At 46.2% G+C, this 21746-nt stretch overlaps 1 protein-coding gene across 1 annotated transcript in view; it reads right to left on the bottom strand.

The window, feature by feature from the left end:
- Positions 1 to 21746, bottom strand: part of VEPH1 (ventricular zone expressed PH domain containing 1) — a 58149-nt gene that overhangs the window by 12596 nt on the left and 23807 nt on the right. The window contains exons 9-16 of the mRNA XM_090147601.1: positions 18009 to 18175; positions 16216 to 16425; positions 11508 to 11728; positions 6901 to 7110; positions 6093 to 6171; positions 5777 to 5978; positions 1924 to 2063; positions 249 to 383 (exon numbers count right to left, since the gene is read on the bottom strand). Coding sequence (XP_090003727.1) covers positions 249 to 383; positions 1924 to 2063; positions 5777 to 5978; positions 6093 to 6171; positions 6901 to 7110; positions 11508 to 11728; positions 16216 to 16425; positions 18009 to 18175 — 1364 coding nt within the window. The remainder of the gene's footprint in view (positions 1 to 248; positions 384 to 1923; positions 2064 to 5776; positions 5979 to 6092; positions 6172 to 6900; positions 7111 to 11507; positions 11729 to 16215; positions 16426 to 18008; positions 18176 to 21746) is intronic.

Genomic DNA, 21746 nt, shown 5'->3' on the forward strand with positions numbered 1-21746 from the left:
CCACCATCCATCTATCACAGTATTTCCCACTAAACCATGTCCCTCGGTACAACACCTATACGTCCCTTGAACGCCTCCAGGGATGGTGACTCCACCACCTCCCTGGACTTCCTAATCTGCAGAACTTCTGATGGATGGGAGGGGAAGAAGGAAGGGCAAAGGGCTTGTTTTTCACAGTTAGAGCACAGCAAACACTCAGTAGAGCTTTTTAAAAGCTTTTTTTCCTCTCAGAGGAAAAGCATACTTACCTTTTGGTGTGGGAATGTAGACTGGATCATGGCAGTTTCAAAACTGTGGGTCCCCTTGAGCTGTGTCTTCTCCCACAGGGCCTTGAGGACTTGCACTGAACTACTCTGCATTGACAAAGGTTCAGCAAACAGGCTCTGCAAAAAATGTTGGAAAGTGCATTTTGAGCATTTTTGACTCAGCCATTAACCAAGAGCATCTTGTTCTTTTTCATACCACAGCAGCCATGCGGGTAACAAGCAACTAGTTCATTTCTCTTTCAGGAGTGATGATGGATGTACATTCACAATGTTAGATGAACGCCCACAGGTTTCACTTGCTTCTGGGGCTTTGCACTGAGCAGAAAGGGTGACAGAAGACGTCAGGTTGGGTGCTGTCACCTCCAAGACCACCTGTTCCAACGGGCTGGGATGCGACCTAATGCTGCCTTGAAATACTCTACTGTTGCAGTGCAGTTAGGTTCTTCACCATATGAACTGCATACAAAGCCAACATTAAAAGAGTGGCTAAGAGAGCTTAGCATTATTCCTCTACTATATCTACAACGTGATCTTGTAAATAGAAAATGCATTTGCATGCTGGAGCCAAGTTAAGAGCACACAAGCAAATCCAATGTTCCGTACTTCTAATGCTGGATTGCACAACACGTGCAACCCAGCTGGATTGCTCTGCCTGAATTAGAGCTGGGAAACAAAGCGCCTGGGGCTGTTGCTGGGCACGAGGAGCCTGCAGTCTGTTAGCTGGGGCTTAGACCAACTGAGGGGCTGTCAGGGGAGTGCTGGGCACAGTGTGACACTGCACACCAATGGGGGAAACCAACCCCAAGTCTTAATGCAGTACAGGATGATTTTAGTGACCGAATCCAAGAGCACCTCCTGTGTCATAGGGTACCCCTATTCTCATTTTCTTCCTTTTGTTAGTTATTGCTCTTCTGTCTGACAATCAGCTCTGCACTGAAATATGCTGCCTTCCCTCTGACCGAGAGCTGCCCAGCCAAGAAAACAGCGTACACGAGTTTCACAACTTCCATCTGAGAGGTTTGAAACACGATACAGCTACCCATTAAAATTTCTGAAATTCAATAAAAAGCAGAGCCTTGAAATTAAGGGTCTGCTCTGGAGACCTGAGAGAAAAACTATTTCTTGCTTCTACTGCTGCAGAGTCCAAGAGAACATAGTGTGAGCAACAATCAGTGAACAGAAACACAGTGTGGAAATCTGCAGAAATTGTGAATTAGGCATCACAGCCACACAGCAGTACTGTTTTTTCCAATCATTTCTATACTCATTTCTAGGAACAGAGGGAGGAGTGACCTGACCTGCCAACTTCACAGCATCACTCACCGTAGCAGCTCCACATTCCAGATAAACCTTTTGTATTTCAGAGGGTGCAGTAGGGTGGGGTTAATGGCAATAGTCAGATCTATTTAGGTTAAAAAAACATGTAGGACCCAGTTGTTTTACAATAAGTTCATCTTGAACAGTGTAATAATTAAGAGAAATCCTTACAAACTGCAAAACCACTTCAATCTGCTATGATGTAACCTCAGAGGTAAGCAACCACTTGAGTCACAAAAGCTCACCCAGTGGGCTAAGAGTGCATTCCGACAGATTAACCCCTAAAACATTGTTCCAAGCACAACATCAGAGATGCGCCCCGCCACTGCCCTGCACACACCTGCTGGAAGAGGAACATGATGTGGATCCACAGTGGAGGCTGCGGGCTGAGCAGTGTGAAGCTAGATTTGCTGTAGAGGCAGTAGTGGCCCTTCAGGGGACAGCTGAAGAACAGCTTTGCTACACAGCTTCTCATGGTATCTGAAAGTAAATAGAAAGAATATGAAAATCAGCTGCATACCAGAGGTGTAGCTGCCCCTAGCTGGGCACTGCCATGCCTGGGGATGGCTCTGGTGCACACAGTGCCCAGGTTAAAGAACATGAACACAAGTGTGTGTCAGCAGAGCTGCTGCTGTTGCTCACTCCAGCTTTCTAGGTGCAGGTAGGTAACTGCCTCTGGGAATAATCCATGCATTATTTGAGTTACAGTGGTAATCTTGTACTATTAAGTGAAGTCTGTTAATAGGAGACGAAGTATGCTTATTATCAGCTTCCCATCTGGAATCAAACTCACCCATAGACACAGAACTGGAGAAGAGGAAATGAATATGACTTTTATAATGTCAGTTTTCAACCATTTTCAGTTTCCTCGGTTTCCCTTCAGTTTAGGTTATAGATGGGGATGCAAAGAATAACTGTAGGAGAAAAGGGTATTGGTTGGAGCAGTCAGCTTCAGGAAATGATCACCTCCTGGAGCACCACCAGCTGTGCATGCACATGGCTGGGTGCAGCCAGCGTTACCAGCAGCAGGGCATGCATGTTGTCACACAGATGGCATGATGCTGATGGGCACTGGGTGGCCCCTGCAACACCATCAGAACAGAACTCAAATCTGAGTGGCAGAGGCCACATTTGGGAGCACACAGATCTGCCCAACTTCATACAGTTCTCTGCCTTCCTAACCTAACCTAACCTGCCTTCCTTCACCCTTCACTGCCAGGGGTTGTGATGCACCTGGGAGGGATCCCTTTGCTCAGCATCAGCACCAAGGGCTGCTCACCCCTGCATGAGGCCAAGATGGTGCCACTCCTATGGGCCATGGCCTCTGGCTGCTGCAGTATGGAATAGCAAACCACAGCGGGAGGCTGCTACCTCCAAGTAAATGGCATCTGGAGAGGTCCACGTGACCATGAGCACATCCACCTTCCTGCTGCACTGCCCTGGGGACATCTCCGCAGATCCCACGAGCACAAGGACCATCCTATGCCTTTGGGTCAAATCCGAGCATTCATAGCAGCTCTGTGGGATAAAATCCCCACTAGTATAACAGCAGAGAAGAGCCCCAGCAGCACCCAATGCCCCACCAGGGCCACAGCTGCTTCCCATCAGTGCAGAAGCACCAGGCTGCAGCAGAGGTGCGCGCTGCAGGGGAGCTGTGAGCTTTTGCATCACCTCCATTGTATGGTACCAATTACCCCACAGCACAACAGAATGCTTAACAACAACCAGATTCAGGACCAGCGGGCTGCAACCTGCTTCCCTGCTGCCTCCTCCTTTATCAGCACTCTAAGCCTCAGAACATGTGTGCCTATGGCAGAGCATCACGGAACCGGGAGACCACTATACTGAGGGGCTGAGATGCTGTTCATTGAATTCAGCTTCAGTGCCCAAGAACTGGATGATGCACTGGGTCTCCCTGGTCTCTGCTCTTCTAAGGCAGAGATGTGCCTGGTGAAAGGCTCTCAGCCTGGAATTTACCTAATCACTTGTGAAAGCAGGTACTCTTTCAGTATAATTAATGCACTGTAGCAATCAGTTCTGCCATGAAATGACATGCAGCTAATTACATAGCACCTATTTTGTATATGTTGAGTTTGCTTCCTGACAACTTCATTACATCTTCTCCTATATGCATAATAGGACAGAGGGTGAGCCACCACTCCTAGTGAATCTTCTGTCATCTGTGATTTACAGAACCCTGCCAGCAGGCTCTTTTTGGACTGTGCAGTCCCAGGTCAGTTCAGCCTCCTGCATTTAGGGGCTCTGATGATCCTCACACTCCTCCCACAGGTCTGCTTTGTCATTCAGGATTCAGACTGTAATCAATGTAGACAATCACTTAACGATGTCATCATGACATATCTGTTTTTCTTCATAATTCTTCTTTGCTCCATTTGCTTTCCAGCCCTCAGAGAACGTTCAGTTGCACCACATCTGGAAAATCTTCAATATTTCTCAACTCTTGGAAGCAGATGCCCTTGGTACTGGTGTCCCATACCTGGCAGGGGCTCCAAACGCCAATTCTGTGCCTTTCCAAAAGCACACAAGCATCTCCTGCCCAAGACAGCATGCCCCAGGCAATGCTTTGGGGGATGGCATCTGGGCTGAGCACTGAGGAACTCAGCAGACAGGTTGGACACCTCCTGCACTAAAAGCACCAGCGTGGTTCTGAATCCTGCTGAAGTGAACAGCATTTGGCCTTTGTTAATTATCACTGCTCCAAACTGCCTGTATTGTATATTTTCTCTCTTATATACTACATTTCCAATTCAACAAGTTCCTACATGGCCAACACTTGCCAACTGTGCGTATTTAGAAACATGTTAATATTTTCTAAACATTTTACTTAGAAAGTGAAGCAGATAAGTTTGAATGAGCCTTTCTAGCATGTAGGGATCGTATCTGCCAGGTTTTTGATGGAGTGGTTTGTGTAATATCTGAAATATGAACAAAGCTGTCCCCCGTGTAAGGAGCCAGACATTTCTTTGAGCATATTTAGAATGAGTCACATAAATCTCCTGTTCTGCACATGTGCCCTACTCAAGGAATTTCCCCAAGAATGCTAGATGTGGATTTCCAGGAAATTACAATAGTTGGAATGAATTTGGAAATAGTCACATGCTTAGAACATATCATAATAGGTACTTCAGAAAGGAAATGGAGCAATGTATTTAGAAATATTGATTAACTCAAGATTGCAGCCTTCAGCACTTCCAGTCAGATTGCTCCCTCACATGTTTCCATTGTGATTCTATGAAACGAAAGTTTCATCAATAATAATAACAATTTCAAATAGCAGATCTGACATTTTTGTCCTTCTTTAGAAATTCCTGCAGAAATATGAGCTTTTATAATAAATAGTTACGTCTCTTTTATGAGTGGAGACTTGTTAACTCACTGACCATAGAAAAAATAAGCAAACAGGCAGTGAGACATCTGATGGAAGTTAAAATCTTCTGATTTGATGTAAGAGACTTGAAATTAACTTGAGTTACTCTGTATAATCAACACGGCCCACGAAGGGCTGGAATGCAAAGTACTCACAGGCACCTTCAGACGGTTTGATGCATGCATCTCCTTGTGTCCCAGTAACCAACAGCTGCTCAGTGTGAGCAGGAGGCTTACAGCCCAACCTCCATCACTTTCCTTCAAGGAGCATCAAGGATGTGTTTAGCAGCATACTGCAAACCAGCCCCACCTCCATGTAGCCTCACAAAAGCAGCTCTCTCACACTTCAAGACAAATATCTCTCCCTGATGAAAGCAGGAACCATTAAGGGGATGTGGTGAAGTAGGATCTAGCCCAAACTGGAGCACCAGGACCTTATGCAGTTGCTTTCAAGCACCATTTTTTGAGGAACCTGGTGGCCCAGCTCTGCAGCTTGTGTTGTCTCAGGCCATATGCTTGTTGAGTTGTGTGCTACTCATAGAATCACAGAATGGTTTGGGTTGGAAGGGACCTTTTAAGTCATCAGTTCCGACTCCTGCTATAGGGATGCCTCCCAGTAGACCAGGTTGCTCACAGCCCCATCCAGCCTGGCCTTGCATGCTTCCAGGGATGAAACATCCACAACCTCTCTATGCAGCCTGTTCCAGTGCAGCCCTGCTCCTGTTCCATTTGCTGCCCACTTGCCCAGATCCTGCAAGAACACTTGTGTTAAACCTGCCATAACCAGAAAGGCTCAGACCTCTTACCTTCAATAACACAATGGTCAGGGACAGGAATCCTCCTCCCCATCTCCATGACATATGCTTTCACTTTACCCAGGTTTTCCTTCATGTGCAGATAGAGCTTGTCGTGGCACTCTGCAGAACCCTTCCCCACCGCCGTGCTTCCTTCCTGGGCCTCTCCTTCAGCAGGTGCTGGAGAACTTTCTGACTCTGTGCAATCGATACTCTGGTGTGAAACCAAGGAATTTCCCAGTTGCACTTCTTCAGCATCAACACTAAAAGGCAACTTGTCATTTTCTTGGCTGATGTAGATCTCGGTGAAGGAGATCCCAGCACTTACATCCCCATTCTCCTCGTCTTGCCCGCTGTCTGTGTTCACCCCCTTCATGCGGACTGCATGCAAAGCCAGGCTCTTGGACCTGGAATGCAATTAGGGAAAAGTGCTTTGGAATGGAGGTACGGCAGAGCACAGTGTGGTGAGCAGTGAGAAAGGACTCATTTGGACACGTGCTCTTCAGAGTTAGCCCTGTGCAGCCAGCCCTGAGAGTTGAGCACAAGGCTAGCTTAGCCAAGGAAAATACCTTCCACAAATACGCATTTCTAAAGCAAATGCAAGCCAGTTTTAATAAGCAAATGAAACTGAATCCTAAACATATATCGCAACATCTGCATGACATGGAGCCAATCAACCTATCTGTGAGAAACATATAACCCCAGCACTGCAGCATATGCTTTATTGATCACGTCATAAAGATGCCATCCAACAGCAATTTAACTGAACCAAACCTGAACCACAACTCAGCCTCCAGTTCTGCATTACCCACGCCTACAGGCTGAGCACAGAACAAAGGTCTCCATTAGAACAGGAGGCTGGAAGGGAAGCAGGCTGGAAGCTGGCACAAAGCTGATGCATGTTCGTATCTTCCTTTCCACAGTCATCTGTGAACATTTTCCACCTTCCCTGCTGTTTCAGAGTACAGACCAGATTCAATAAATAACTTGGAATTTTTTTGCCAACTTTTAAATTCATGGTTCAAACTCCTTAAAATGCCCATAGGTATCACAGAACCATTTCTCAATATTTGGATAGCGTTTCATTACGAAATTGATATTCCTGAAAACCACTTGTGCATTTAATAGAACCATACCTGTTAAATCTCATATCCTTCCTTTCTTCTTTAGAAACCTGGCCTAAACTGTATCTTCTCACTGAGCCAGGGGTACTGGTGTCAATATTTATTTTTTCTTCAAAAGCCTGTATTTTCACTTGAAGTTTTTCATCTTCTTCATTTCCATTCACAACAGATTTTAAACTGCCCAGTGGTACAGGGGGTACCGTGTCTGTATCATTTTCTGTCCTGGAGAAGCAGAAAGCAGAGATTTAGCTCCAGCACACTTTGCTCCTCATGATGCTGATGCTGCATTTCCACCATTGACCCACGTCATGCGCCTGGGGAAATAATTCTGTTTCTGCAGAGATTTGCCTAGAGGTTGATTAATCATTTTCAGAAACATCTTCCAGATCAACATCTCTGTCAGATGGACCAGAAATATTGAACATCTCTGACAACGTTGGATTAGAAGCTGCATGTGCTGTATCTGCACAAGCAGAAAACCTCTTTTCCTGATAGTCCCACTGGGAAAAGTTTTTCAGCTGAACTTAAACCACTCTTCCAAGCTTGCTAAACAGTGACTTCTTACATTATTTTCGTAAACCAAAAGCAGAGCTAATTGCAGGGTTTATAGAAGGCTGTGGTTTTAACAATTTGACGAAAGCACATGCAGTCGGTACTAACTTAATGTACTCTGAGTAAGAAAAACATGTTTTGGAACTCAACACATGGAAAGAAATGGGATCAGGAGAAGTTCTCAATAACTCTACCCAGAGTTCTGAAACAAGCTGGTGTTGCTTCTGGTCCCCTTGGCTTCCTTCTCCACCTTAGGAGCAAACATCCCAATGGCACAATCCGTGAAACGTGGATATAGAAAAGCCACAAACAAGGATTTTAACACACCATCTTCAAAGCAATTGCATCTCAGCAAGTCATGCTCACAGCTGGGAAGCCCCTTAACAAGTCTCAAGCACTGCAAATCAGCAGTTGTGGAAAGAAAGCAAATTTGAAGAAAACAACCGCGAGTACTGCATCACAGAACGCGCTGTTTGTTTCGATAGAGGCAGCTCAGGATATCTCTCAGGGGACTCAGCAAGTTTTGTCCTGTTTGGTTTTTAATTCAGGCAGTAACACATTAACACTGCAGAGCATTTCTGAAAGAAGTATTCTACTAAGGAACTGTAGTATGACCTCTGCTAAGAAATCCTTCTGGAGACGTGGGACAGGACTGGGAGTTGGACTGGATGACCTTGTAAGGTCCCTTCCAACTCAACAAATTCTATGACTCTAAGATTTAATTCATTTGAAAGCTGCTAGCCCAGCAGCTCTCTCAACATTGCTCTCACTGTTGTTGACGAGTGCTAAGGAAAGCTTCTTGCACATACGTGTGTGAATATAAAGCCCCGAGTGGGGATGGATGGGCTGATGGCTTTGTGAAAAATGGAGCCAAGCCAGCAAGCCGTGATAATGGCTGGAAATAAGAGTGGACTTTCATACCAGCACCTTTCTTCTAGTGATAGGACAAGGGGGAACGGTCTTAAACTGAGACAGGGGAGATTTAGGTTGGATATTAGGAGGAAGTTTTTCACACAGAGGGTGGTGAGGCACTGCAACAGGTTGCCCAAGGAGGCTGTGGATGCCCCATCCCTGGAGGCATTCAAGGTCAGGTTGGATGTGGCTCTGGGCAGCCTGGTCTGCTGGTTGGTGACCCTGCACATAGCAGAGGGTTGGAACTGGATGAGCACTGTGGTCCTTTGCAATCCAGGCCATTCTATGATTCTGTGATTCACAAATGATTCTATGATCCTTTTCCACCATTCTTCAGTTGAGCCCTGATGGCTTTGCAAAGGAAACACTAGAGAACGCGTCCGCTAAAGAAAGACATCAGCAAAGCAACATGTTAATAAATACAGAGCACATCACCAGACCTTGCACCCCACCTTGGCTCTCATCTGGCTGATACCAGGACCTCCAGCAACCACTTGCTCTCTCACACATACCAGCTCTGCACCCAGGAAGACAAAAGTGCTTCAGAAGAGTGCAGCAAAGCCCCTGCCCTGTGCCCAACGGGATGCTGGCAGCCCTTCCTGCCGGCCTCCCCTTGCAGCAACAGTAAAATAAACTATTGTTTGAAATCTTGGCAAAAGGCATTCGGTACATTGCTGAGGTTGCTGGAGTGGGATCAGCTTACACCAAAGCTCGGACTGGTTTCAAGAGGGAAAGGATGCACAGACCTATCATGGGTCACAAGGATCTTGCTTGCAAAACCCTCAGTGCTGTTGTGCTCCTCATTGTTTCATTGCTGTCAGGCTCTTTAGACAACTTTAGAAAGCCATCTGACTCAGCAATCAAGAGTGATATATTAATTTAAAGAGTGTTTCTCTGGACTGTCACCAATATCAGCATCACCCATCTTGTGCTTAAAGTGGGCAGAAGAGTGCCCACAAATAAAAATGACTGAAAATACACCAGGATGGGATGGCTTCCAGATGCAGCTCTGCTGGGAAGCAGTGTGGGTGTATGGAGCACGGGTCCTTGTGATGCATTAATGGACAGCTTTGAAGGCATGGTGGGATGGCATGGGGCAGGCAGGGAGAGGCTGCATCTCAGAGCCTACCTCCACTGATGGGGAAGAAGCTATGAGGAGCTTCCAAATATTTCCAGAAACCAATTACCTTGCAGAAAATGAAAGGCAAATGAAAGGTAAATGAATGCTAAATGACACCATGTGCTCGAGGTAACCTCTCCTCAAGGAAGGAAAGGTACCTCCAGCTGCTACTAACCCGAGCAGCACTGCTGCCATCTCTGATCCCTCAGTCCTTGCCCAGAATGACGCCTTGGAAATGTTAATTTTTCTTCCTGCCTTTTCCTGCCTACTTTTAATTGACTGTGCTACACTTGTTGGTTGGATCTGCCCATTAAGACTCTGTATGTGTGCTTCAAAAGCCCCTCTGAGATGAAACAACTTGCAATAGAGCATCACATGGTATTAATTACTCTCTCTGCTAAATGCATGTAAAATTCCCAGTGTCAAACAACTCCAAGCGAGCCGTCATTCCAAAGAAATAAGTTTCTTCTTATGTAAACATACAATTCGGGAAGGAATGGTTGCAATCCAGCCACACATTTTAAAACTTCTTTCACAGCACAACTGTTGTGGATTGCTGCTCCTTGAAGCACTGCGGCAGTAATGGCAGCAGCACTGCAGCCAGCACAGATTGCCATGTCAGCCCCTGGGTCGTTCCCACTGAACATCAGCACAAATCAGAAGCAGCTCTGTGTAAATCAGTGGAGATCCCTCCTTTTAGCCTTAATTTGCTGCTCAGTACTTGTTCTTGTCTCGGTTAGCTGATGCTATGCTTGATATAGGCCTGAAATGGTATTTTAATTTCCTTCCACAGCAGACGCAGCTCTGTCCTGCCCTCTCCTCCCCCAGCTCCACACACAATGCAGTATTTTGCATCTGTATCCACACATACACGCACCAAGTAGCTTCTACTTTTCAGCAAAGCAAGTCCTTAACAAAGGGGTGTTTTATAGAGAAACGGGGCAATAACACTTTTTAACAAAAACCTTTTCCTGTACTTTGGATAAATGATAGATGCAGAACATAACAAGGCATAGGAAAACCACAGCATATTAGCAAATAGCGTAATCTTTCTACTACAAATCAAGTGGCCAGCCCTGGGCAGCAGACATAATCCTTGTGCTTTGCATGTTTCTCCCAGCCCTGCAAAACGAGTGGCTCCAGCAGGGCTCCTCTCTTCTCTCATTTCTAACCCTCCAGGATACCAATTAGCTGTTTCTCAGATGACCTCCATGTTTTGGCTCCAGCCCTACGTCTGTCTCCAAGCCTGTCCTTCATGGTTATGAGTTTTCTGACATCTGTTATGCTTTATATCACAGCATTACTATCCCCTTTGTGCCCTCTTGACCTACGTCAGTGTACACAATGCCAATGATAAGTCTCTCCCTAATTAAAAGTGACTGCTACCAGCTATGTAAGTGACACCTACATCCTTATTGCGACAACCACAGCATTGCTCCCCATGCTTTAATCTTAGGACAGAGATTTGGAGAAGCTGATTGCTACAACAGTTGGGTACAAGTTTCAGGATATTTACTCAGAGCTCTTTAAGCAAACCCACGTCACAGAGCTGTGCCAGCCATTGTTCTTCTCAGCCCCAGTGGTTATCTTCTAGAGTAAACCCAATGATAGTCGTGCAGCCTGACTTCATTGGTTTATTTTTAAAGGAAGCCTTGCAGATTGCCCATGTCTGCTGATGTGGGACACGGCTTTCTTTCTGTGCTTTTGGAAATGCTCAGACTTGAACAGCTTCTTTGTTCTCCAGTGCCAACGAAACAGCTGCTACCATGTGATGTGCAGAAGCACCTGGCATTGCAGGCACCTGGGGATCATCCTTACAGCCTTAAGTTGCTTCTACAAACAGAGGTGCTGTCCATTAGGTGCAAGGGTGAGCTTGCACACAGACCTGACCCTATAACCAATGCAATCCATTGCTGAATGTGCATAAACTACAACAAACCACAAGGAATATCAAGATCAATTTGCAAATAGCAACGTAGCAGCTCCCAGGTGCTCCCAGTGCCTTGCACAGCCCTGTCACACCCACCGGCTCTACCTGGCTGATGCTGAGCTGCTGCTCTCCAGCTGCCTCACCAGGAGCTTGGCTATGGCAGTGAAACTGTTGCTCATACGGTAGATGTCTCTGCTCTGGGTGCCCAAGATGCCAGAGAACGTATCAGTGAGACTCTTAATTTCCAGCAAAAGAATGTGGTGAAAAGAGTGCTCCATGTTGGCCAGCTGGTTCACCAAATACATCAGGCACTTCCTGGCTTGCTCCTGGACAACACAAGGAGACAAAAAGAAACAACTCTAAACAGATAAATTCAATGTTTGCTCATGCAAGGTGGGTTGTGTGCACGCTGGGCACACATGGGCATGTGTGCATGCTGCTCATGAAAGCACTGTCATTAGAGAATGGTGGTACCCCTTGAGGCCAAATGCAGGCACAATGCTGTGCTCACGTGCCCCCAGCTCAGCGGGGAGCAGACCCTGTGCTCAGGGCTGTGCTGCACAGTTCATGGCTGGTTCCATCTTGGAGCCTTTGTTGTGGCTCCACTGCATGAATGGGCACGTGTCCAGGTTGCTGCCTTGCCCACATTGCCCTCCATAGCTGCAGGCACTCTAGAGCAACCAGGCAGTTAGAGCCAGCTCCACGCATACCCCTAGCTGTGATGAACACACAGCCAGCAGCCAATACCTCTTTTTCCAGAGCACAAATATGTTTCCTGATTGTGACTTCCCTTCTGGATCCACTGGGTGTTGCTGCACGTAGTGCTGCCCCCAGGACCAGCCTTCAGCAAAGCTCAGCAATGCAGTGTCCTGGGTACCACTGCAGTCCCCCCAGACCAGTGGGGCTGATGGTGAGGAGTTCAAGCACCCTGTATATCACATATGTATATCACAGCAACTCTCCTTGCACTGCAGTGCAACACTTAGATGAGACCAACACTGCAGCAAAGAGGAGTTTAACATGAGATTTCATTGTAAGATCTCACTGCTGGTGGTGAGCTGCTGCCTGGCAGCCCTATCAGTCATGCCACACACTGCAGTCTGATATGCCCTCAGTAGCCAAAGCTCTGCTGAGCAGTTTACCCGCAAGACCACATCCCCTGCCAACTAGGATGAAAGGGGTTGCTTCAGATCCTAATCTAAAAAAGCACAGATATTTTCTAACAAAGATACCTTATCTCTGCTTGGCAAGTGCGCACAAATCCAACTCCAACTACTTCTGTGTGCACATGTGCAAATTCTCATACTAAAACGCAAGCCCTGAAGGTAAAGAAACGCATGGGGGTTTTCTGTGTTTTATTATAATTGTCCTAAGCAGTTTGGGTGAGAACTGAGTGGCAGAAGCAGCATAGGGACAAGCCAGTAGCTTCTGTAGCACTGGATCCTCCAGTGGGACAGCAGGACATGGGTTGGGGCAAACCCCTTCCAGCCCAACAGATCCTTACAGAAACTGGGAAAAGCTTTGCTATTAGAACCTGTGCCAAACTGCATGCAAAGGCACTTTAGGAAAATAAAGGCTTCTCATCTTCTTACCAAGCATTAACAGCTAAGGAGGGGAAGCAGCGCATCACATGCAACCTCCCTACGCTGCAGGGCAAGAGCAGTATTGCCTTGGATTTCAGAAGAAACTCCAAATTCTTCTAGAATTGTGTAACAGGAGAGAAAACACCACTGAAGGTTGGGTTCCAAGCACAGCAGGACCATAAAAGCACACAGGAGACTTTGGCAGGACATCACCTGAGAGCTGCGAGAGACACGTGGTGAGAAAAAGTCAACTTGCTCCAAACTAAAGGCGAATGACTGCCCTATGTCATGGCACAGAGGAACGGTGCAGCAGTCAGAAGAGCCACTGCCCTTCAGCCCCATGCAGAACCAGTGCAGGTACTGTGGGGTGGGCTGGGAGCCTTTTTCTCAATGGCTCGAAGGGGGCTGGCTGTTGAGTAAATATTCCCTAGCTTATTTGGAAGACATTCCTCCCTCCTAGAGATAAACACGGGCTCAATTAACATTTAAAACACATTTCTGTTTCCTAAACAAACTGTGCAGCAGACGTAACTGGAAGAGAAGTTCTGAGCGTTGCCGTGTCGCTTTGATCCAGCTGGAGCTCCTCCAGCCCGCTGCAACGCTGCTGCTCGCCTGGAGCGAGCTGAAAGAACAATAAACCCCGCCAGCCATGTCATGTGTAACTGTTAAACAAAACAGAGTCACGGCAAAACAGCTCGACATGAAAGCCGTTATTATCTCCGTCGTAATTTTTTATCCAAAAAAAAAAAAAAAAAAGAATAAAAAAAAAAGCAGAAAGCCCGTTTGGACATACAGAACCCATTGTTGTTGGAGCTGTGGGTGTTTTCCGTTTTCGTGTGTTTTACTGCAGATATCTCTCACGTTTTCTGGCGCTCTGTCTGCCGGGAGGTGAGGATCCAAACCATTTGGTGAGGTGTGGCCAAGCACTCTGCTGTACCTGAAATCCAGGCTGGGGAGACTACCAAAGAGATGGCAGAAGGAGTTGCAGTTTCCAGTTGGTTCAAAACACACACTTATTGGAAGAATGAATCTGAAATACCCAGCTGTGCCCCGAGGTGTGGTTTTGCTTTGCATAAATTTACAGCCAATGAACAGGGTCTGATTTCAGCTTCACCCACCAGACCCTCTGCTTGTGTTTGCAGCCTATACTCTAAAAAGCCACTCCTCAATCCTTGCCACTTCTTTTTGCCAAGTGAACCTTCCAGTGAAATCAAATATCAACAAATAAAGTTTCGACCCTACCATTACCATTTCATTTCTCACTCGCTTTGCTTGGCCAGAAAGGGGCTGCAGGTGGGGGCTCACGTCCATAGCCCCAGCACTGGAGCAGGATGAGGGGAGCAGCAGAGGTGTTCCAAAAGGCACTTCCATGGTGTCCGGCTTAGGGAACAGCCCCCTGGGACTGCTCTGCTGCTCACACGCCCTGCTGGACCCGACCTACGTAAGCTAGTTGGCAGGAGGGATGCCTGGAACACAGCAGTCCCACTTAAGAAGGAGTAGAACTTCAATACTTTCTTGTGGTGCACTCATTTTTATCAGCTGAACCTTTAAGGCTGGTCCAGCTTTCGTGATGCCAGATGTGTTTCTGCTTATCTAATTGCAGGCTGAGTGCCTGTGCTGCAGTGAGCGATGCCCAGTATATCAGTCCCAAAGGCTTTTTCCCCTTCTTTTAAGGTGTCCAATCTGCACAGCATTGCCCAGAGACAATTATCCCATGCAGATTTGGCCATGGGAAGCTATGTGCAACTGCGCCAAGCAAGGGATTAAAATAGGAAAGAAGTACTCTTCTGGGCAGCCTGGTCTGGTGGTTGGTGACCCTGCACATAGCAGGGGGGTTGAAACTCGATGATCATTGTGGTTCTTTTCAACCCAGGCCATTCTATGAAATATTCTACTGAACGCAGAAATAAACATGGCCCACTGCGCTTCTTGGAGTCTTTAAAACCTTGAAGAAGAATGACTGAGCCCTGTCTTTATACACAGGACTGTGTTCTCCAGCCTATATGGGGACAAATCTCCCTTGATTTGGCACAAAGATCACAAAGTCCAGGGGGATGGTGGGTTCAGCTCCGCGGAAATTAATTATCCAGGTCACTGTGTGGCAGGTATCAGTGTCACACTCCACAAATGGTCCAACTTACGACACACTACTCATTTTCTGCCTGTGTAGCCAAGCTTTATCACAGCCATAAAAGCCTGACTTATTTACCAAAACTGTGATTTCAGAGCATTAGTTTTGCTTTCATAGAACTGATTTGAGGCAGAAGGAAAACATCTTTTACTAGCAATGAAAGACAGTAAGCCTGTATCTGGGAATGGAAACCCAAATCTCATTATAAATCAGGGTATGTCAGATATAAGCCACGACAACGTGGTGCCCTGGGACACCCAATAGTTTGGACACTGGGCCCAGGCTGCCCAGCAGTGCTGACCACACTCCGAGTCTGTTTGCAGCACATGGCTCTGTTGAACATCATTCCACGTCCACACTGCACACTTATGATGGACTCAAGAAGCCCACTCATACCTCTACAAACTCATACCTCTGTCCTAAAGGTCATGGAACAGCTTTTAGGAGTTTGCCACTGTACATCACTGTACAGCACAGGGTTCCCACGAGGTCAAACCCCAAACCAAGTTAAAGTGAAGATGTTCCTATGATGAGGTTGAGCCCAGCACCGCCGCTGGGCACTTCCATTATACAGACATTTGTCAGAAGTATTCAATTAACTCTGGCTACAAATCCAAAATAGCTGGATTACATGATATTAGGAAGTTCATATTTCATCACATGCTTACAACATTCCTGAAGGCTATATGCATTTAAAATTCAATATCATACCAAGGGGCTGCAAAACATTTCTTTCCTTTTCTTTGCCTTTCATTTCTCTTACTGTAGATACTGCAATCTGAGCTAAGCTGCTGGGATAGTGACAGCTGTGTGCATTTATCAAATAGGAGCTGCAGCCATTCCGAAAAAGATAATAGAAATAGAATGTATTCACACAGAGAACAGATACATTGTTCATTAGGAGCAGTAATAAAGATCTCTAGCAATAATGATACTACACTCTAGACGTACTTCCATCTTACAAACCATGAGACATTTCTGGTAGGATGCTCTCTGGTTACTCCAGAATATTTAATATAAGGTTTAACAAAAGAAGCAAACAAACAAGAAAACGCATGTGCTGAACCAACCAGCCCATTCCTTCAGTTTTCCAACTTACCTCATCAATGTGTCCAACAGCCCCAAAGATCTTCGCTGTTTGCCCAACCAAATGTGGGAAAATCTCTCCAATTTCTTTTAGCTCCGGAAGAAACGCAGCCAAGGCTGTTGGGTCATAGCCAGACACTTCTGTCAGTATGTTTAGGATAATGTCACTGTGGTTGGGGTCTCTCACAAGCCCCAATAGACACAGAATACATTCTTTCAGCACCTATTAAAAAAAAAAAAAAAAGAAAGGAAAAAAAAAAAAGAAAGAAAAAAAAAAAAGAAAAAAAAGAAAGAAAGAAAAAAAAAAAGAAAAAAAAAAAAAAAAGCAGTGGATGTATTTGTGAATGGTGAATATATACAACCAAAAGAGATGCTGTAGGTTGGAGGGCTAGAAACAGACCATCAGACTTTGATTCAGTGGAATAGCTTTTCACCCTCACTGACCTCTGCACATAGCTATTTGCTGAGGTCAACAGAAGTTCAGCTCAACATATGGAAGAAGGGTAAGCTGTAGCCTTGAAATATTACAGTTATGCATATATAAGTAAGAAAATGCTCCATTGTTAAGAAAAAAAAGGCCAAAAAAACCCCTCAACCCCCTTACCAAACATTTCCCTTGCTTTAGGTTCTATACTTAAAGGATTAAAACAGCATAGGTCTTAGACATCCCTAACAATACAGTAAATTAAAGTACTGGTAAAAAAATATTTTGTGTCCTCCAGGAACTAAACAACATGACAAGGTTAACAGTGGGCACAGAGCTAAAAATAAGGGCTAGCTCCTTGCTGCACAGAAAATGCTGCAGGCAAGCTGGCATTCCTTATAACAACACAATTTTCAAGAGGCCGAGGGTTTAGACCTTCAAACATCTCACAAGCAGGACGGAGCACGTTCAGCTTCCTACTAAAGGATTCTTTCACATCTGGACTGCTCAATGTCTACATGTGTACTAACACACCTCTGGGTCAGGGAAACCGAGCGATGCGCATAAATGCGTTTCAGAACAGACTGGTGAGACCTTCCACCAACTTCCCATGGCACGGAATTGGGTTCCATACACTCCCTTGTGCATCTCTTGGCTCAGACACCAACGTCCCAGTGGGACAGCAGCACCAGAGTCCCCAGCCAGGACACACCAGTGGTGACCTCAGACAGGCCGGCTCCAGCGGAGCCCCTCCATGGCCACATGGGGCTCTTTGGTCTCTTGTTTCCAAAGGCAGCTCTATTTCATCTGTGACAGCACATTATGATAAAGCTTCCTCAGCTATTTGGAGGAAGGTATTAACCACTGCTGATTCTTCTTTTAGGAAGGTTTTATAGATTTAATAAATTTGCAAATCTTTGTCTTAATTCAAATGAGCTGGGTGCTGTTAACCTTGTGCCATTTTGAGAGCGTGATGCATAGTGCCTTAAATAATCTCCAGCTCACTCTTAATCGGTTCCTAACTTATTCTAGCTTTCCTTGATATGTCTGTACAGTTCTAATAGAGGCGTAATGATGGGAACTGCAACTCAACTGACAGAGGAAGAGCCAAAAAAGTAGAACGCAGTCCTGGTTTATAACAACAATGACTGCTGGACCACAACGTTTATGTTCTCTTTATGACCGGATGGAGATTTTGGAGTGGAATTAAAGAATGGAATTAACGAAACTCTATGGCAAACCACAGGAAATCTCTGTTGTGTACGGCGTGGGACTCCAACTGAGACAGCCACCAGCAGTCAGACCTCACCAAGCCGTCTGAAAGAGATAAATACCCCAAAAGGAGGTGCAACACCGAGCACCTCATCCACACACAGCCTTACCCTGAGCTCTTTCCTCCGTGCCATGAGCTGGAGCAGCTGCAGGAGGTGCTGCTGCTCGGACGGCTGCAGGTGGCCCATCAGTGCCAGAAGCTCGGGCAGGCGGTGCGCCATCGGCTGCGGCTGCTTCTCATATAGTGCAGGCAGGACACGCAGCAGCAGTGAGTTCCCTGCCAACAGAGCAGAGGAAAGCATGGTGCATTACTGCACAGCAGTGCTGCGTGGCTGAGGAGCAGCCTGGACCACCTGCATCCACCTGGAAGCAGCAGGACCAGTCATCTGCATAAACTGGGCAGTGTGGAATACACTGGAGGAATCATAGAATGGGTTGAAAAGGAGCACAATGATCATCTCGTTCCAACCCCCTGCTGTGTGCAGGTCGCCAACCAGCAGACCAGGCTGCCCAGAGCCACATCCAGCCTGGCCTTGAATGCCTCCAGGGATGGGGCATCCACAGCCTCCTTGGGCAACCTGTTCCAGTGCCTCACCACCCTCTGAGTTTCTGAGGAAATTGTGGACTTGGGCCAAGGAGCCCAGTACATGGCCCAAATAGAGCAAATCACAGCAGGTATAACAATGTATGCATATAGATTTATTTCCTATTCATTATGATTTTCATTCCCAACACAGTACCAGGAGAGGGTTGCTTACAAACTTTCAGATTTGGATCATACTCCGTTGAGTCCTACACTCAACACTTGTGATTTAAATGGATTAAAAAAAAAAAAAGAAAGAGGCTAGAAAGCACATAAAAACTGTATTTCTCCTTCTCTGAGATTCAGACTTTCAAATTAAATAAGCAGCATATGGAAAGAATAATTGGTTATTAAAAGAGCTAAATGTGCATGACAGTAAATTTAAACATAAATAGTTAAGGATGCCATTTCCAGGAATAGAAAGGAGCCAGAGAAAGTCAACTGCAGACAGACTCAGATATGCAAAACCCTCTCTCACACATTTTCTTAAGATGTCTGCGCATAATTCAGTTTGAAGCCCAGGCTCATACCAAAATATATAACTTCACATCGCTGTACATGCCTGCTTCAAATATATTTAAGTCTCACTTGAACAACATATGGAAAACATCTGCCTATTGCAATGTAGTATGGCTTCTTTTTGTACATGCTTGCAAGTCCTTAAGGTCTCCTTGAATTTGGTTTCCAATAGGAACTAGCACTCTGGCCTGCTGCTTTTTCTCCCACTTAAACCCAAGCCCTGTAATTTTGCAAGAGCAGCAGCTCAGTTCCCAGGTGGCAGAAGGAGGACCTGTGTGTCAGACCTGACCACACCACGCTCGTGCCAGATACATGAAGAGCAACCCAAGCCTTGTAACACCACCTCTGAGCCAAGTAACTGAAATGCAATTCATTGCAGGCTCCAAAAGCATCCGGCTGGAGCCCTTCAGAGTACCTCAGCCCTGGGAGTGCTTCTGCACTGCTCAGCCACTCTCTGCATCTGACCCCAAAGCACTTGTTCTGCTCCTAGAGCCGCTGGCTTCTCCCAGAACTCTGCACACAACACCACAGGGCTAACAGCAAGCTTTGTCCCCAGGGCCATGGGCAATTCCTGGCCTGTTCCATGAATGGAGCACAAAGCCAGCTGCAAATGAAGGAGATTTGCTGATGGTTACCCCAGGCAGGTCAGTAGCAGCTCAGTCCTGGCTGCCCTACCCACACCTCCCCAATGCTACAAGTGGGACTGCACAATAATTAAGGGGCACGAGCACCACTGTTTTACCATGGGATCAACACTCCCATGTCACAGAGGTTCTTTTCAAAGTGACTTTTTAATTTGTATATTCAGCAAAGATTTGGTCTTTTTTTTTTTTTTTAACTAACCAGAAAAAGTAACCCAAACTAACCAAAAGCAACCAAATTAACCAGCAGTAACCAGCAAAGCACCAATTTGCCCAAAGTTAAGGGCAAATTTGGTTTTCCATTAAGGTTTTCTAGTTTCTCATCTGAGTCTGAAATAGAACAGTTTTATAATCAAATATACTGAAAATTATTTCCTTCTCTGGATAAAGTTGTGTTTGCAGAATTAAGCCTTTTTGGCACTTGCACGTGCTTAGCTTCCACTGGAGGTTTTCTGTCCATGTGGAACAGCTGCCTTAAGCTCCAGCCACAACTCAGCAAAATATGAAATTCCCTCTGCCCTGGACAAGCAAAGTTCTCAACTGTAAGAGCATGAAGGGAAATTCTACAGAGACAAGAAGTAGCATCCGAGATGTGCTACTGCCTGTGCTGGGACATCATGGATAGGAAGACACCTGGAAACTCAGACTATTCAATTTGAGAAAAGCACCAATTTAACTATCGGCTGCATCAGAGGGGGGACATAACTCAGCATGACACAACGTGCTGGATTGCAACCACTTGTACAAAAATACTTGGTACAAAAGTAAATTGGGCATCTTGTCCAGTCACCGTACAACAAACGTTACTGGGTTTGCAGTCACAAAGCAGGGTGAACAAAAGGCAAGGGCAGACTGCAGGCAACCCCACTGCATTGGAGCAGTATTTCAGTGACCTCAATGACATGGAATTCTTTTTAATTGAATAACCTGTATATACAAACCTGTAAACAACCCAAGCAGAAGCCACAGTTTGTGTCTGTTCTTTGTAGAACTCCAGAAGGGTCACAAAGCACAACTCCATCCCCCACATTTTCACATCTGTGTGTTTCCTGTCAGCTCCCAGCACACCCCAACAGCTGCCACCCCTTCCCAGCTTCCATGTGATTCACCCACACGCAGCCACCACCAACTTTCTGCCTGCTCAGAGCTTGGAGGTGACACCCTGCCCATTCCCAAGCAGCTCAGCCTAAACGAAGAGCCTGAAATGTACATTTGCTGTCTGAGAATGGAAAAATGCGATACTCAACTCCTTAATCACCTTCTCTCCCTCTTCCTCCCCTGCCACCATTATCCCCAATGCTTTCCAGATCGGACTTTTTCAGGCGTTCCAGGCAGACCACACACTGGGAATTATGCAATTTCAGCACAAAGCAATGTACAGTTGGGGACATCCGATGGCTGAGCGCTGCTGGCTGCAAGTCAGATGGGGCAGAGGCACCAAACAGCAAAACACAGCCCTGCAGCCCGGGGCCACAGTGCATGCTCACAGCCAATGTACCTGCATGTACAAAGAGCCACAAAGGTTGGATATTAGGAAAGATTTCTTCTCCAAATGAGCAGTGATGCAGCGGTACAGTTGCCCAGGGGGTGGTGGGATCACGTTCCTGGAGGTGTTCAGAACTGTGGGGATATGGCATGAGGGATGTGGGCAGTGGTGGGGTGTGCTGGGGTTGGACTTGGATCTCAGAGGTCTTTTCCAACCATGATGATTCTATGAAAGGCTCTGTGTGCTGCCTCTGCTCTGCCCCATCCATGGCCTAGCCCAGCAGCACAGAGCTTGTAAGAGAATGAGTCCCATAGCACTCTGCATGTTGTGGGCAGAGCAGTACAGCAGAAATTAGTCATAGAATCATAGAATTGCTTGGGTTGGAAGGGACCTCAAAGATCATTTAGTTCCAGCCTTCCAAACTCAAGGGACAATTGCTGAGGCCACATGCACCTCTGCTAACCCTCCCACAGACACTTGTCCCACTCCCGTGCTATTGGCTGCGGTGCTGGAGCAGGGTTAGCAAACACCAAGGGAAGCACCGGCCCCTCCTGCAGAGTTTAACCAGAAAGAGAACACAGATTGCAAATGAGATGCAGTTCTGTTTGCTTTTGTATCC

Source organism: Phasianus colchicus, chromosome 10 (genome assembly GCF_987193195.1).
Source record: "Phasianus colchicus chromosome 10, bPhaCol1.hap1.1, whole genome shotgun sequence".
Classification (NCBI taxonomy): domain Eukaryota; kingdom Metazoa; phylum Chordata; class Aves; order Galliformes; family Phasianidae; genus Phasianus; species Phasianus colchicus.